Source organism: Ursus arctos, unplaced genomic scaffold (assembly GCF_023065955.2).
Source record: "Ursus arctos isolate Adak ecotype North America unplaced genomic scaffold, UrsArc2.0 scaffold_3, whole genome shotgun sequence".
Lineage (NCBI taxonomy): Eukaryota > Metazoa > Chordata > Mammalia > Carnivora > Ursidae > Ursus > Ursus arctos.
The window spans coordinates 45,102,628-45,120,692 of NW_026622985.1; the positions used below are offsets into that span (position 1 = coordinate 45,102,628).

Below are 18,065 nucleotides of genomic sequence, written 5' to 3' on the forward strand. Positions count from 1 at the left end.
ATGGAGGCATATGTAATTTTCTGAAGAAACCATCTATAGCTTTCATCAGAGAGTCTCTGGTGAGTCTATGACTCATCACAGCCAAACAAAAACAAAAACAAAAGGTAATTTAGACTTTGGTCAAAACCAGGAGGTTTTGATGCCATTCTAAGGGGACTAGATTTAACCCAGGCTGTGAGAGAGCAGGTAAAATTTTTTTAAAGCTTGTGAGAAATGTAAAAATAGGTTTGAAGTCTATTTCACGAGCCCAGTGAAAAATCGCACACATTTAAGCACAGCAGTAGCCATGGGGATAAAGGGAGAGAAAACATGCAAGGGATGGATCTAAGGCTTTGGTAACTACCTAAACAGAGGACATGAGAGGGGCAGAGGAGGATCAGAAGACACCCAGATCTGTAGGCTTCTATGTTGGGTGATACTGTTTGCCAAGACAGCAGACAGAAGAGGTTTATAAGGTTCAACCTAGGGAATGCTATGTTGGAGTCCTCGAGGTATATCCATGGAAGCTGTGAGTAAGCAAGTGTGTTGTGCAAATATCAATTGAATTGAAAAATGACCCAGATTTGTAGGTTTGGATGAGTGGAGCAGTAGGCCTGAAATCCAGACCTAAGTTTAAGAATCACTCAAAAGAGGTGGTGACATAGAGGTAGGGATTACTCACTTCTCTTTCTGTAAGAATAAGGAAGGAGAGAGTTGGGGGTTTTCCTTCAATAGAACATATGGATGGGGGAGAAGATTTCATGTTTTGTTTTGTTTTTTTAATGTGAGAGATACGAATATATTTTTGGTGTATTCAGAAAGAGCCACTTCAGAGGAAGAGGGGAACATGTCAAGAGTAGCTGGTCAGAAAAAGTCCAAGACAGGAACTAAGACGGGAACAATGTCACCAATTTAAGGATAAGACCTTCGGAAAAGGGGTAAACATTTTCTATAAAACTAGAGACAAGAAAGTGTGTGCACTTGTGACTTCACAAATCTTAATGAACGTATTTGTAAGGAAAGTAGAGAGAGGAAAAACCAGAAAAACTTGCATTCTCTGTGAAGTTTTAGATATGTTCATTGGCTGAAAGCAAGGAGCATGAGCGGAGAAGAGCCCCTGAGGAGACTGCAGAATTCTGGAAGGTCTTCTCCCAGGTAGGGAGGATGGCTTGGTGAGCAGCACTGACCCCTCAGCTCCGTCTACAAGCCATACATGGAGGGGCAACAAGCTGCCAGCTGGTGCTACTACAGGGAATCTGTGGAGCTCAGCAAGCTGGGTATGGGAATGAAGTAGGTGGGTGACCGGATTCAAGCACAGCTTGGGGATTTCAGGGTAGATGCAACAGAAAGAGGTGGACTGTTTTCCAGAGTCAAAGAAATTATGCACTTCCGGTTGGATGAGGTAGGAAAAAAAGCTGTCAGCCATGACAAACTGGGAGGAAAAGCAGGGGTCGAGCAAGGAGAGCCGTCCACAAGTAAGCTACAAAGCAAACAGGTTCAAGTTAGGTGTCTAATTACTTTGAATGAAATGGGAAAATAAAACTGAGCTCCAGGATTCATATCTACCTTATTTTAACAAAGTAGTTAAACTTTACTAATATCTGCACTTCTAAGATTTTTTTATTTTTATACATTTTATAAATTTTATTTTTATAATGCTACTTTAGAGAAAAACAATTCCTTCATAATTGAGGAACTAAAGATTGAATAATCAAGTATACTGTCCCACATCCTTAAAATCTACATAATCTATCATGACACAGAACCAAATCTTATGACTGCACACAGAGTGCAATGATCTCTATCTTTAAAACACAACTATTTAAATTGTATGTTCGGAATAAGTGCTTGTGTTTCTACTAAGGAAGTCCTTATTTTAACTAATCTAGGCCCATCTTTCTGTTCCCACTTCTATGCTTTTATCCATTTTCCCCTTTGCCCATTCCACCTTCTTATACATCCTATATTCTAGCCATACTCAAACTTCATGTGTTGAATTGTGTTTCCCCAGAAGATATGTGAGGCCTTATTCCCCAGTACCTCAGAATGTGACCTTATTCGGAAACAGATTTTTTATGAAGGTAATCAAAGTAAAATGAGTCAATTAGGGTGGGCTCTAATCCAAAATGATAGGTTTACATATAAATGGGGGAAATTTGGATACAGAGGCAAACAGGCACACAGGAAGAATGACATGTGAAGATGAAGGCAGAAATTGGTGTGATGCATCTACAAGCCAAGGAACACCAAAAATCGCCAGCAAACCACCAGAAGTTAGAAGAGAGGCATGGAACAGATACTTCCTCACAGCCTTCAGAAGGAACCAACCCTGCCAATACCTTGATATCAGATTTCTAGCCTCCAGAACTATAAGGCAATAAATTTCTAAGACCCAGTCTTTGGTACTTTGTTATGGCAGCTCTGGGAAACTAATACACATCCCATACACTTCACTTGCAATTTCCTAAGTTTATTATACTTTTTTTTTCAGAATTTTTTGTTTTCAAAGACATGCTCCTTCTACATAATATTCCATTTACAACCTCATTTTTGGCAAAATTGTATTATTCTTACAGATTGGGCTCAGGCATTTCTTCTGTGATGTCCCCCTGCACCCACCATGGGTTCCCAAAGCAGACACTTCTCTCTAAAATCTTAACAACTTGTATTTATAATGGCCGTCGATGTACTGGAATCCCACCAAGGAAAGCAAGCACCTTAAGAACAGAGGACATGTCCTATTTCTCTTTATATGCCTAACCTTTGCCACCATGACCAGCTCTGCCAATCAAGACTGTATATGGAAAAAAAAAAAAAAAAAAAAAAAGAATGGATGCACGTCTCAAAGTAGGAACAACTACATGTAAAGAGAGTTGGATATTTTAGCTGGTTTTACATTTTCCTCAAGTAGCAATAGGGCTATTCATTATGAGTCTTCTTATTTATCCTTCATCATAAAAACTACAAATGACTATCAAATTTCTGTAAAAATGAAACATCAAATATCAGAGAATAATTTTATTTTTACCAAATTTTAAATTGACTTTGGTACACTACAGAATAATTCCATTTTCTTGATGCATGCTAGAATCAAGGCTCAAACCTGTCAAGATACAAACAAGCTAAGGGCTTCATTTATTTAATATGTGGACATGAACTTTGTCTTATATGCTGTCTTTGAATGGTGGTTGAGGGTGGCAAGGGACGCCTTGGAGTTCTGAGGCAAAGTCCTGAGAGATGCTTTGTTTCTTTACTGCATGGGGGTCTCAGGGCACACTTTCCATGTATGACATAAGAGTTATGAGAATTTTATCCCCAGTGTATTTGACTGCAGTACATCAAAGTTGTTAGTTTTTGTGTCTTTATTTGTTCACATTTGTCTTTATGTAATTTCAACTTCCACATACTGAAAAATGGTATTTGCTTATGTAGTTTGGCAGAAAGTACGATGTAATAGAAGATTCGAGATTTCAATAAATGTTCCTCTGCAGTCTTATATGTAATATAAAAACAATATTATACACGTGAGTTATACTTGATATAGTTCAAAGAATTTCCACATTAATCATTTAAGATAATTTTCAAAATAACAAGAGAAGAAGGCAGAGCAAATATTAAATACCCCCATTTCATGTACAAAATCACTGAGATGCAAACAATAATCAAGTGATTCAGAGTGGCAAAGCTAGTTAATAACTGAGCTATCTGGGATTCAGACTTCCTTATTTCTGGCAAATTGTTCCCTCATGTTTCTTAAATGTAATCAGTATGTATTTTTAAATTATTATGCTCAAAAATAATATTACCATATATTTACAGGTTCTCTAACTTGTGGTAAAAAAAGCTTTCATAAATCGATGTTATAACTATATTTCTTTCTTCTGATGGTGGATAAAACTTACCTCTTTTTAGATTGCTAATATACTGTAAACATATTTTACAAATTCTTATAATATTGATTATAACACTAACCTAAAAAACAAAATTTTAAGGATTGAGATATACTACAGAGCTAAAAATAAATTAACTAACCTAGTCATTTAAACTAAGTGCATTTATCATTAATTCACTAGCTTTTAAGAGAAATACTCAGCTCATTAAATGTAGAGCTTACTCTTTCTCATTCTATAGCTTCATATATGAAACAAATATGCTAAAATATATTTTATTCAGAAAGGTAAATAAGTTACTCACCTATGCTCTAATTTTTGGAGATATTTTAAATAATAAATACTCAAATGACAGATTTAAATTATTTCACACACTGGACTTAGCCTAGTTAATGTAGCAGAATGTTTGACACCCATAATGTCAAATAGATGACATCCATAAAACTTTTTAAAATTTCTTTCATTTATGTACCATACCTTTGTTAAGCACTGACTGCATCAGGCACTTTAGATATATCAGTGAAAAATACCTTTTAAAGTTTACAGGTTGGCATGAAAAGCAATACTGCAAATAACAAATACTATAATAGAGATATGGAAGGATTTTATGGGACCAAAAAAAAAAAAAAAAAAAGCAACCTAGGCAAAGTTAGAAAGCATCTGTAGAGAGGAATGAACTGAGTCTTGAAGGATATAACAATCAGGGGTAAAGGACCAATAATTTTCCTGGCAGATACAACTGGATGTGCAATGACATATCAAGACATTATGACATGGTAGATTTTGAGAACTGAAAATTGTTACCTGAAGATGAGGTGACAGTAGGGGATTGTGGAGGATGAGACTGGGGACGGAAGTGGGACCAGGTTTTGACTACCTCTGCATGTGGTAGGGAGTCTACGAAATTCCTTTCTCAAAGCTATAGAGCAGTTCAGTTTGTTCAGAGCCAGCATTCTGGAAAGGGAACAGTGGGTGATGGGTTGAGGGATTAAGAATGGAAAAATAAAGAGTTACTTTAGAACCAATTTAAAATAGTACTGGCTGGGGGCACCTGAGTGGCTCAGTCAGTTGAGTGTCTGACTCTTGGTTTCGGCTCAGGTCATGATCTCGGGGTTGTGGGATCGAGCCCCACATGGGGCTCAATGCTCAGTGCAGAGTCTGCTTGGGATTTTCTATCTCCTCTCCCTCTGCTCCTCCCCCGGCTTGTGCTCTTGCAATAAATACATACATACATACATACATAAAATCTTTATACAAATAAAATAGTACTGGCTGAATCATTGTTCTCTAGGATGCTTCAGGCGTCCCAGGAATCAATGACTATTGCTGCTAGTTCTAAGGGGCTTTGGTTCGTTTTTGGTTTCCTAGAGTTGTTATATCATCCACGGTGGCTCTGGGAAAATGTAGGTATGTACATGCAGTTGTATTTTTTAATAAATATTTTTATAATAGTTTTACATTTGTAAAAGTGTTGCAAAGATAGTATGGAGTAGCTACATACTCTCCACCCGGTGTCTCTTGTTAACATTTTATTGTGCTGAATTGCCCCAACTATGAAACAAATTGGTACATAACTAAACTCCACTAAACTCCACACCTTATTTAGATTTCACTAGTTCTTTCCCCCCCTAATGTTCTTTTTTCTGTTTTAGGATATCACCTAGAACACATTATTACATAGTCTTTACATCTTATAGCCTCTTTGATCTGAGGCTATTTCTCAGATGTCCCTTGTGTTTCATTTTATACTTTTGAGGAGTACTAGGTTACGTACTTTGTAGAATGTCCATCAATTCAGGTTTGACAAATGTCTTTTCTGGGCTATCGGTTTTGGTGATAAATACCCTGGGGTGAAGGGCCATTTAATAGGACGTTATTATAACATCTTATCAAAGGGACTATGCTATCAACAAGATACCCCTGTTAACGTTAACTTTATCTGAGATTGTGTTTGCTGGGTTTCTCCATTCTAAAGTTACCTTCCACCCCCACCTCACCCTTTGTCTCTTTTTCCTTTTGGTGTGTGTGTGTTTTGTTTTCGTTTTGTTTGTTTCTGAATATAGCTGACACATAACATTACATTAGTTTCAAGTATACAACTTACTGATTTGACAAGTTTATACATTATGCTATGCTCTCCACAAGTGTAGTTACCATCTGTTCCATTACATCGTTATTATTCCTTATACATTCTCTATTCTTTGGACAGGAGTTACTCAGTACAGTCTACAATCAAAGGGTGGGGTAAGGGAGGCATTAAGCACCATTTTTGGGGGGTGAGGAATTAACTATGTATGTTATCTGGAATTCTTTTGGAATTCTTTAAAGGAAGTTATCTCCCACATATTTGTCCCCATTTATTTATTCAATCATTTATCTATATCAGTATGGACTGATTTCAAAGATGTTTATTTTATGCTTTGGATTGTAACTCCACACTGTGTTATGTATTTTGTTGTTCAAATTGTTCCGGATTTTGGCCATTGGGAGTTCCTTGAAGTTGGATCCTGTAACCGTCTGACATAACCCATTCTATTATTTTCTAGCACTTCTCTAGCTATGCTTTGAATATAAACTATAGCATTCAGGTATTTTATCTGAAAAAAGCTGGAAGAAATGAAATGTTAATCTTGACACTGTTATATATAACATAATATCCATGGATCTAGACACACTTTATTACTTGGAAACACTATCAAGTTTAAGTCATTATATCAATTAAGATAGTAAAAGACTGAAATAACATGCAAAACCACCTATTTCAGTATACATTAAATAAAGCTCACTTAAAATGGTACTCCATCCATTGCAGTTCTTTTTGGAGAAGTAATGTTAAAGCTAAGATTAAAACTGGCTTTAAAAAAAGTGCAGAAAGTATGGTTAGAGATTCTTGAAAGCTTAATTCTTATCTTTAACTACTTAGAATGACAGGTCTGCCACCCTAATTTTCATAGTAATATCAAAGAAAAACACTCTGAGATTAATTATACTTTTCATTTTATGAATTAATTTTCTCTTCAAAGACATGTATTATTTGTTCTAAGACATATTGTTACCTAACTAACTACCAAGTTATATACCTTACCTATCAGTGCTAATGAAAAAAATCTTTAAAAAGACTCAAAGGAAATCCTGATGACTTCTTTTATTTTAATGTCTAGAAAGACCAACCATCACAGACACTTAAATCATCTATGCCATCTTCTAACAGACCTACAAATGCTAGACAAAAATCCAGGCTGATTCATAATCTCTACCTTTCATTTCCCACACTGCAAATCTGCCTGCTCCTTCTCCTACCCCAAATTAGCAGCTTCTGATGAATTCCCAATGCTCATTTCCTTATTCAGCATATTTTGTGTTGTTGGCAAGATGATATGAGGTTATAAAAGGGATTTATACTGGCAATAAATAGGTGTGAACCTGCATTTTACTTAGGTTTTCACTAATCTGTAACATTGAGTGCATTGACTTAATAGGGGGAACGGCACAAATGAAACCAGGATAAAGACTACCATAAACTTGAAGTGACATGTCTGGACTCAAATTCCAACCAGCAATGTTCAATACTGTATGATGTAGCAGGCCCCTCTGAGATTCATTTTGTAGCTTTTAAAATGGATGATTTAAATATATTGTCTCCCAGATTTCTTCTAGTTCTGAAGTCTATGATGCTCTGACAAAAATTTTTGTTTGATAATTCCTCAGACAGCCAGTTCACTCACTGCATTTGATTTTCCTGGAACAACTCCAAACACAGCTCTATCTTTTCTTGGAGGATTTCTCCCCCAAAATGTAAGCTCTGGAGGCTTGAGTTATCTTTGTGCAAAGTTATCTTTATAACTCAGGAGAGAATAAGGATTTTTGAGATTATTATTTTAATCGGTCATATATTTAAGCCTGTTTTCTACAGGATAATAAAAGTTTGTATTAATGAAACTATTTCTTAAGAAGGGAGGATAGTCAGTATACCTCCCTTCCATCAGGGGCCCGTTCCCTTTATTCACTAGAGCTCTAGACTAGTCTTGAGCTAGACAACTGTAAGAGAGATAGTATTTTCCTCACATTGAATCATCCAGAGTTCCAGTATAAGCTATAAGAAGATGGAACATATAATATAAATTCTTTCTTTTCCACCTATGTTTCTTAGATCATGTAATGGATTGAATTGTGCCCCCCCAAATTTGTGTGTTGAAATCCTGTTCCCTAATACCTCTGAATGTGACCTTATTTGGAAACAGAGTCCTTACAGATGTGATTAGTTAAGATGTGCTCATAATGGAGTAGGGTGGGCCTAATCCAAAATGACTGATGCCCTTACATATAAAAAACAGAAATCTGAACATAGACACAAGGAGATCACCATGTGAAGACTGGCATTATGTTCCTAAAAGCCAAGGAACTATCAGAAACTAAAAATTTCATAGACGGGACTAGAACAGTTCCTTCCTTAGAGTCTTCAAGGGGGACCATGGCCCTGATGACACCTTGATTTCAGACTTCTGGCCTCCAGAACTATGAGACAACACAATTCTGTTGTTCTAAGCTATCCAGTTTGTGATACTTCGTCATGGCAGCCCTAGGAAATTAACACAAGCTGTAACATGCGTGTGTAGCATGGGGGGTGGAGGGTTGGATTTCTTTTTATATCTCTTTTAACAAATGTATTTATACCATCACTGGCTTATAGATTGGTTTTGCCTATGCTGTTGTTTAGGTTACAACACCTGCAAGTATATGTATTTTTATAGGTTATGAGACACCTGGCTTCAAATATGGGGTTTTGTCACTTTCTAACTGTGTAATTAACCTCACTGATCTTCGGTTCCCTGATAATAGTAACACTTGATCTAACATAGTAATGTAAGTGAAAAACAATGCAGAGACAAATACAAGAGTATTTAGTGTGGAGGATAAGATCCAAGACCCTGCAGCCAGGTTGAATGAGTTCAAATTAAACTCCTCCCTTTATTAGTTTTGTGACTGAACTATAAACTCAGTTCCATCATTTTAAAGTGTCTTAAAGTTGCCATGAAGATCAAATAAGTTAATGCATAAAGTGATCTTAGAAGATTATCTGGCACACAGAAAGTATTCAATAAATGATATCTAAAAGTGCCTTGTAAACTATAAAGAATCATACTAATGTTAGATCATTATAATTTATAGTTGGTAGCACTTACACATCAATAACTTTCTTTTTCTTTTAAAGTAATCTCTACACCCAATGAGTGCTCAAACACATGACCCCCAAATCAAGAGTCAGATGCTCTATGGACTGAGCCAGCCAGATGCCCTGATAACTCTGACTTTCTAGCTCAACATGCCTCTTAGGGGCACCTGGGTGGCTCAGTCATTAAGCATCTGCCTTCGGGTCAGGTCATGATCCCAGAGTTCTGGGATCAAGCCCCGCATCGGGCTCCCTGCTCAGCGGGAAGCCTGCTTCTCCCTCTCCCACTCCCCCTGCTTGTGTTCCCTCTTTCGTTGCCTCTCTGTCAAATAATCTTTTTAAAAAAATGCCTCTTAGCAGTGTAGTTTGGATAGCTACTGAGATCTAAGGAGTGACAATCACAAATGAAGGTTATTACTAAGTGGGCCAGGTTTGCCCAGTGAATCAGAAGAAGCTTCAAACTAGAGGCTATTTCTGGTTTTCATTAGTCTGCTCATTTCCTTATGTAAAAATATTTTAGAGCCAAAATTTTTGTTGAGCATCATATTAACTGCTCTAATATGTAAATGAAAAGCACAGAATTTAAGTAGATTTCACTTGGGCATGCAGAAATGGGAGTCGAATTTTTAAAAACTGCTTTTAAAAGTTTCAAATGAAATATTTTTATATATTTGAACTGAGACACATTGTCTACACATCACTCTTATTAGTTATAGTAAATTAAAAAAAATAGACAGCCAAACTCTCACCTTATTTTATACCTCAAGGTTATTTTTTGTTGTTTTGCTTTGTTTTGTTTTATCAAATAAAATACTACCATTACAAAACATTACTTGCTTCATATGTCTTGCCTTATAAAAGGAGAAAAAAGCCTTTTAGTAAAATACTTTCTTTAGTTGACTTGAAGGAAATAGAAACAAGTGAGACTTTAAAAAATGTATTATATTATCACATTTATCCAATTTTATACAACTTACCCAGGAAGTATATATTTGCAAAACAGATTGTCTCAGTGCTGTGGATAAGTTATAGTCTTCAGAACTGTGGTGGGTTTGGTGTCCAGCCCACATGATATTAACCTCTGCAAAACACATAATTTGAAATGAGCCATGAGAATAAGAACAAAGCAACTTCCATTTTCACTTATGTACGCTGCTCTTGTTAAGTGAAGAAGAAAAATCTGGAACATCTCTGAAAAACCTAGCCAATATAATTATAATTAAAAGAAGCTGCTTCAAATGACTTTTGGAAACAGAGAGGATATAAATTACAAACAAATAAGAAAACTGAAACATAGCAAATAAGTATGTATAGCATATATAATATAATTAAATGCCTCCAGCAAGCTAAAATTACTTCCAAAATTTATACTTGCTAATGTATTATTATAATATGACAAATCATAAAAGCTAACTGTCAATGTTGTAACAATACAGTCAATGGATAGTGATGATTTTTCAGTATGTGGTAACATATTTATAATTAAAGAAGAATAATGTGATGGGAGAAATTGGTACATAAATTTTGGAATGAAATATTACATAAAATTCCTTCCTGATGGCTTTTTAAGAAGTTTCAAAATCTGTCTATTGGAATAAAAGGCAAAGTAGAGTAATATTTGGTTCTAAGACTCAACATTTCATTTTTATTTACAGAAATAGATTAGCTAATGCATACAGCTCTTTCTGTACCTTACCAAAACACTACCATTTCTAAAATTCTCCCACATAATTGCTGTTCATCCTTATAATAAAAAAGGAAATGTAACTTGTTTATTTTCGAGTATTATGCGGATGGCCCAAAACTGCCTTGCAATTCATTTACATCCCAAAGGGACAGTTGTTTGTTTTTTCTACAATATGCCACTATAATGACCTCCTAAGTAGATAGAACAAGCCCACATTTTTCATTCTGTGAATATTTTTTTCTTACCAGAATTACAGATACCACACTACAGTCTATTCAGTTAAAAGAAAGTACAGCTAAACTAGCTGTAATTGTGTTCTTTGCTACAAATACAGGAGACAGAATTAACTGTGTAGTATGATCACTGTATCCATGCCAGTAGAGATTAGAAATTAAATCTTTTAGTCTTGCCTGCACAGGGACCGAACAGTGACCCTAAGTGTGGAAATATTGTGTGGGTTATTGGTGTTTTTTATTTTTGTTTTGTTTTGTTTTCTGTAGAGAGAGAAAGAGCATGGACACAGGTGCACATGACCTGGGGGAGGGAGAATAGGGGACTGGCAGAGGAAAAGGGAGAGAAAGAATCTTAAGCAGCCTCCACATCCAGCATGAAGCCTAACTAGGGGCTTTATCTAAAGACCCTAAGATCATGACCTGAACCGAAATCAAGAGTCAGGTGCTTAACAACTGAGCCACCCAGGTGCCCTGGTTATTACAGTTGCCATATACTAGTAGTTAAAATACCTAGCACATGGAAGACTAATTTGCTAGAAGGTTTTATGAAAATCATGGAGATAAAAGTATATAAATATGTAAATTTAAATAGAAATAAGTAAAATAAAATGAAATAAAAATGAATAAATAAATAAACTAACTAACTAACTAACTAACTAACTCCCTGGGTGACTTCTCTGCCATTCATTTAGGAAATGAAAGCTTTCTGGACAATCTATGTAGGGAGTTACCAAACAAAATCTGCAAAATAATTTTGGTAAATAAATGATAGCTTAGATATAAGAAGGACTTAATACTGTGAAAATGGAAAGATTATGAATAGAATTATGAATAGAGGCCCCATCAGAAGTCATTATTATTTTTTTTATTATTTTTTTTATTATTTTCAAGGGGGGGCAAGTATTTTCATAAGCCGTAAGTTTATATGTAACTTAGATCCTGATTGGTTGACATTTCAATCATTCCTGGTAATAACCCCATATTTTTACCCAAGCAATTAAGGAAATTGCTCTTATACAAATGAAAAGTACTTGACCATAATGATCTCTAACTTCCCAGGTATAATCCTTGAAATAACCTAGAACCTTAATCTCTGATTTATTGGCTAGTTTATATAGCTACAAATAAGAGATAAACCAAGAAATCTGTGGCACTATTGCATGACAGTTTATTAAGAAGTAATAAATTTGATGAATCTCTTAAGTCTTTTAAAACTCCTTACAGAGTGAAACCCTGAAATAATCCAAACGCCATTTCTCTTTAAAACATACCCATTATTAAACATTTCAGAACCTATTACTTATAAACTTCATTACAAAAAAAAATTATTGTCCATTCCGTTGGACTTTTTGGGATTTGCTTTAAAAACTCGTCATAATGCATCCATGTTATGAGTTCAGAAGGGGATGAGCTAATCAGATGAGGTCCAATTAGAGAGTAAAAACATATATTTAAATTACTTCCTATAACTTCCACAGAAGCTAAATGGTGGAACAAAGAATCCACAAAGGTGCAGGTTAAAGAGCTATCTCTTGAGTTGTTTTAAAAGCTTTTACTTCCTATCACAAACTGTGTGTAACACAAGCCTTCGTTCAATGAGGTACAGCTGTATAAACAGGGTACGGTAACTGGATCCTACTGCCTTACCTCTGTCACTTACTGGAACTAGGAAAAACAAGAAAAAATATGATTTTTTCCCACAGTTTATACACCTTACTTGAAGTAAATCATTTTCAAAGTGGTTATAAAAATGCATTTTATAGAAAATTGTTCCAATTGTTCTTTTGCAAACAAAATGAAAAATTAACAGTGCATTTATAAGTATGTTCATTCCCCCTAATATTTGACTTATTTGTTCTAAGGAATAAAAACATATATCAAAGAGGAAAAAAATGGTATTTTAAGAATAAACATCTATCAGAGAACTAATGTAATTACAAACTGTAGTCTGTAACAATTTTATTTTCCTACAAGAGAATTACTGATTATATAAGCATTTGGTATGTTATTATGGCTTTTCAACGATATAGTTTGAAATAGTTATGCTGTTTTCCAGTGTTAAAATAAAGATTTGTATAAATAAATTTTATTAATACATTGACCAATCATTCAATTAGGCCAAAATTTAATGTAATGTGTGTGTTTGTGTGTGTGTTATATTTTTTAGTTTGTTAACTTTTTCTATTTTTTTTTTTTTTACATTGAAGTATGACTTACATACAGTGAAATCCATCCCTTTATGTACTTGGTAATATGAGTTTTTACCAAACAAATACAGCCGTGTAATCACAATCAAGATACAGGACAGTTTTGATCAACCCAAAAAATTCCTCATTGCACTTTGTGGTTGTGGCAAGTAGACTCTTAACATGGCTCCCTGATCAGATGATGAGATTCCGGACTTTGAACTGATAATGTAATGGGATGAAACTCTTGGGATCTTGGGAGAGGCGAGGGTGTTGTGAAGTAGGAGAAAAATGAATCACTGGGATCCAGAGGACTGCCTATGGAAGAAGCTTCTAAGATGGCCCCCAAAGATTCGTGCCCTTGTAGGATGTTCATCTCTTGTATAATCCCTCCCCTTGATTGTGGGCTGGATTTAATAATTCCCTTCTAATGAATATAATTTTGGCAAAGGTGATGGGATGTCACTTCTGATATTAGGTTGTAAAAAGATAGAAGCTTATGTCTCGGGTGCTCTCTCTCATACTTTCAAATGCTCTGTCTGAGGAAAGTCTGCCGCCATTTTGTGAATTGCCTTTTGGAAAAGCCTACATGGCAAGGAAGTAGGAGAGGCCTCAAGCTACCCAGTGAGGAACTAAACACCTTAGCTCAAACTCCACAAGGAATGCAGATCTACCCCCAGCTGACCCTTCATATAAGACTGCAGTGAGTAGGCAGCTTAACTGCTTAACTACAGCCTCATGAAAGATCTGGAGCCAGAAGCTAAGCTGTGCCCAGATTCCAGACCCACAGAGACTGTGAGATAAGCCACTACTGTATTACAAAGTAGATAATATCGTAGTCAATTCCCCTTGGTCTCATTCTCCCAGTTTCTTCCATCCACTGATTTGGATTCTTTCCTATAAGTTTTACCTTTTTGAGAATGTTGTATAAATGAATTACATAGTATTTAGCCTTCTGAGTCTGGTCTCTTTCACTTAGCATAATGCATTACAGATTTCTCCATTTTGCTGTATTTAACAGTAGTTTCTTCGTTTTTCTTGTTGAGTAGTATTCCATTTTTATGGTCACTTCAGACTTCTTGTTTTGTTTTTATTCATTCAGTAGTTGAAGAACATTTTAGTTGCCTCCAGTTTGGGGCAATTACAAATGAAGAACCTATAAACATTCTCATATAGTTTTTCTCAAAGTTTCATTTCACTTGGGCAAATACCCAGGAGTGAGATTACTGAGCTCTATAGTATATTTACATTTAGCTTGTAAAGAAACTGTCCAACCATTTTCCAAAGTTACTATGTCTTTTTGTAATACTACCAGGAGTATAAGAGAGTTACATTTGCTCCATATCTCTGGCAACACTTGGCATTATTAATTTTGTTTTTAATTCATTTATTTCATAGCATTCTAATAGCTATGTATTTGTATCACATTGAAGTTTTAATTTTCATTGACATAAGGTTAATGACTATGATTATCTTTCTATGCGGTTATTTGCCATCTGTATGTTTTCTTTGAACTAACTATTCAAAATTTGTGACCACATTTTAGTTAGATCTTTCTAGGAATTGAAACTTTAATACTTTTTTTAAAAAATTTATATTCAAATGGAAGCTTTTAAATTCTATCATGTAGAATTTTAGAAAGAGGGTTCTCCATTTATATGTTTATATTCTTTTAAAAATTTAAACCAAGCAAAAAAGAAGCAGATACAGCTTTTCAGTATGATGTAAAAAAAAAAGAAATCCATAAGAATTTACATTATTTTTCCAATTCGAACTTGTTTCTATACAATGCATAAGCAAAAAAATAATGTAATGCCTATTGTTGAGTTATTTGAACAAAATGGTAAAATTAATTAAAATCTTATTGATAAGTATGTTATTAATACCTACCACATTCACTTGCATTAAAAATAAGAAATGTAATTTTAAAATTTTAGAATTTTGGTATGTCCACATTTATGTCAGTTGTATTCTTTTAAATCCATTTGGGAAAGTCTAAGAATTACGATTAAATTTAATAAGATTACATTTTAATTGTAGATTTTTAAAAATAAGGACTTATTTAGCACTAATCTATTAACTCTGCTATGTACAAATATTTGTTGAGGTATGCTAATAGAGAAAAGCACAAAATAGAAAAATCCTTCAAAGAACCTGAAACCAAATAGAAATTTTTAAAAATTTATAGAAAGGATTGACTGGTCCAGAAAGTTTTACATACCTTAAAATAAATATAATTCTGTGTAAATTGCACATATTCTGCATCACTTTGTAGTCTACATTTTATTAAAACTTTTTAAAGATTATAACAACCAGGGCTTCCATGGAATATAAGAAGACATTATAGTTACTGACTACTTCCCTACCTTCTTTTATTTTCTATTCTCAAAATGTCCCAGAAATGACATTTCATAGTATCTCATGCAATTCAACTTTTGATGATTGCCTACTCAATTCAATGGTTAGAATTGTCATAAAAGTCCCTCCCTGTTTCTACTCAAAGATGAGATTGAGTAATAATAATTATAATACAAATAATATTAACAGCAATGATAAACACATAAAAATGCTTAGCATGCACTAGGCAATATTTAAACCCTTTACATGTACTAATTCATATGTTACAGCTACATGAGAAGATAGATAATTGTATGGTTTCCACTTTATGGATGAGGAAATGGAGACATAATGGGATAGAGTAATTTGCCTAAGGTAAGTAATGATAGTTATTCTTATTAATTAATTGTTTTTATTAGTTGCAGAAACTATATTTTCTACCCCCACTGCCCCTCAGTGGGTGTTGTGACTGATTCTCAGTGATGCAGTTTGAGTAGAAATACTGTGTATAACCTCAGGATGAGGTAAAGGACAACTGCGCCTCCTCCACTCTCCCTATTCCCCTTCAACTGCAAACAATATACAGAATATTCAGCAGAGGACGCTGGTGCCCTGGGCTTTGTATGCAAAGACAAATGAAAGACGGGAGGATCTTGGATGTCTGAATGATAGCATGGAGTAGGGTGCCTCCACTCACCCATATTTAAAAAGGATGTGAGTGAGAAATAAATCTTTATTGCATTAAGTCACTGGAATTTGTTATAACTCATTGAACTAACTCCACTACATACTCACTAGTAACTTTTGCTCTCAATACAAATGCACGTGATCTGGTTACCACCAATGCCATTGACCTTACTACAAAGCTATGTTCTCCAGTACTCAGTTCTTCCTAGAGACACACTTCTATAGGGAAAGCACTTCATAGCAAACTGAGAAACTGGTACCTATGTTCCTAAATGCAACCTCCAATTAGCATAGCTCAAGGTAATATGTTATTATCACTAAATTTCCAAAATACTGCTTAAAACACATGGTTATAGGGAATTCATAACATATCGTGTGGCTTTTTCCTCGCTATCCTCGGCCACCTGGAGTCATCCCTAACTTCATTCTGATGACTTTACTGTCCCTTCCGTTACAAGGTTTTATGCAAGGTTGCCTGAAAGTAATGCTATAAATAAGACAGCTTGATTTCAATGTACCCTTTTTCCTTCTCTAAATTCAATCATTCTCCTTTTATATTCCTCTACTCCTAGTCAGTTTGTGTAGATATTGGTCAAGACTAAGTAACCACCTAGATTTCTGTGGGTTCAAACTTGTATTTCCCTGGCCCTAGGCCATGGGCTGCATAATCTGCTACAGAATCCTCATTCATATCACTGCTGATGCATGGAATTTCACTCAGTAGAAAACCTATCACTGAACTAACATATTTTTAAGTGGTATGCATACTGAAATTTCCAGAAATATAAGTGGCCAATGAAGAAATATTTTTGGTTAAGAGTGATTCCCATACCTTCCAACCTATGTGGAAAATCAGCCACTTCCATAAGGAAACTATCCCTATCTGAAAAAGTTGGCAGAATTAGATTAAAAAAAAAAAAAAACCTTTGAAATAAAAGTTAACAGTATTACATTTCAAAATAATTACAAATTTGACAATGTTTACGTCTCATGAAAATTACTTATTGATTGAATAAAACCAAATTCTAGTGCCCGAGGGTCCTGGTTGTCAGCAGCCACATTAATGTCATGACTTGGGTTTTGGTGAAGTTAGTGATTTTTATTATGAGATTCTTAAAATTTATTCAGATTCTAAGAAAGGCACATACTTTCATAGACTAAAAGCAAGACATTTTCCAGAGTATTTAGTGACGTACATTTGGGATCCATAGTACCCCAACTAGCACAATCAGGGGGCAGAAATCATGGGAGAAGAGCTTTTTTATATGTCAATAGAGTTAGCTAGGAATGGCAAGCTCTCTGTGACACTCCTTCCATGCAGCATGCTTGCCTGTGGTGAGACACAATGAACTTTGGCTGTACTATGTTTGGAACAGTGATTAATTTGTCTCTACAAGTCACAAAATCTAAGAACAAATAACTTTCAAAGTTTAAAAAGAGAGCAATATAGGGGCGCCTGGGTGGCACAGCGGTTAAGCGTCTGCCTTCGGCTCAGGGCGTGATCCTGGCGTTGTGGGATCGAGCCCCATGTCAGGCTCCTCCGCTATGAGCCTGCTTCTTCCTCTCCCACTCCCCCTGCTTGTGTTCCCTCTCTCGCTGGCTGTCTCTATCTCTGTCAAATAAATAAGTAAATTCTTTAAAAAAAAAAAAAGAGCAATATAAGGAAGTTAATAGGAAAGCAAAGCAACCGAGGGTTATGAGGAAAAAAAACAGGAAATCAGGAAAAATGGCATTGAAACCACTAGCTAGAAAGTGGTTACAATCTGTCTTCATTCTCTAATAAACGCCATGAGTAAATGTAGATTACCTTTCAACAACAACAAAAACCTACCAGTATCTCTTTGCCAATAATAAGAGCTTTCTATTGGTCTTACTGCTCACCTTTATGTTTTCAAA

At 35.2% G+C, this 18,065-nt stretch overlaps 1 protein-coding gene across 19 annotated transcripts in view; it reads right to left on the reverse strand.

The window, feature by feature from the left end:
- AGMO (alkylglycerol monooxygenase) overlaps positions 1-18,065 on the reverse strand; it is a 366,688-nt gene that overhangs the window by 230,709 nt on the left and 117,914 nt on the right. For all 19 annotated transcript variants that reach the window (XR_008956466.1, XR_008956467.1, XR_008956465.1 and 16 more), the window contains one exon: positions 10,017-10,120. Coding sequence is in view for 15 of the 19 variants with exons in the window: in XM_057304529.1 (XP_057160512.1) it covers positions 10,017-10,120 (104 nt within the window). In the remaining 4 variants the exon portion in view is untranslated. The remainder of the gene's footprint in view (positions 1-10,016; positions 10,121-18,065) is intronic.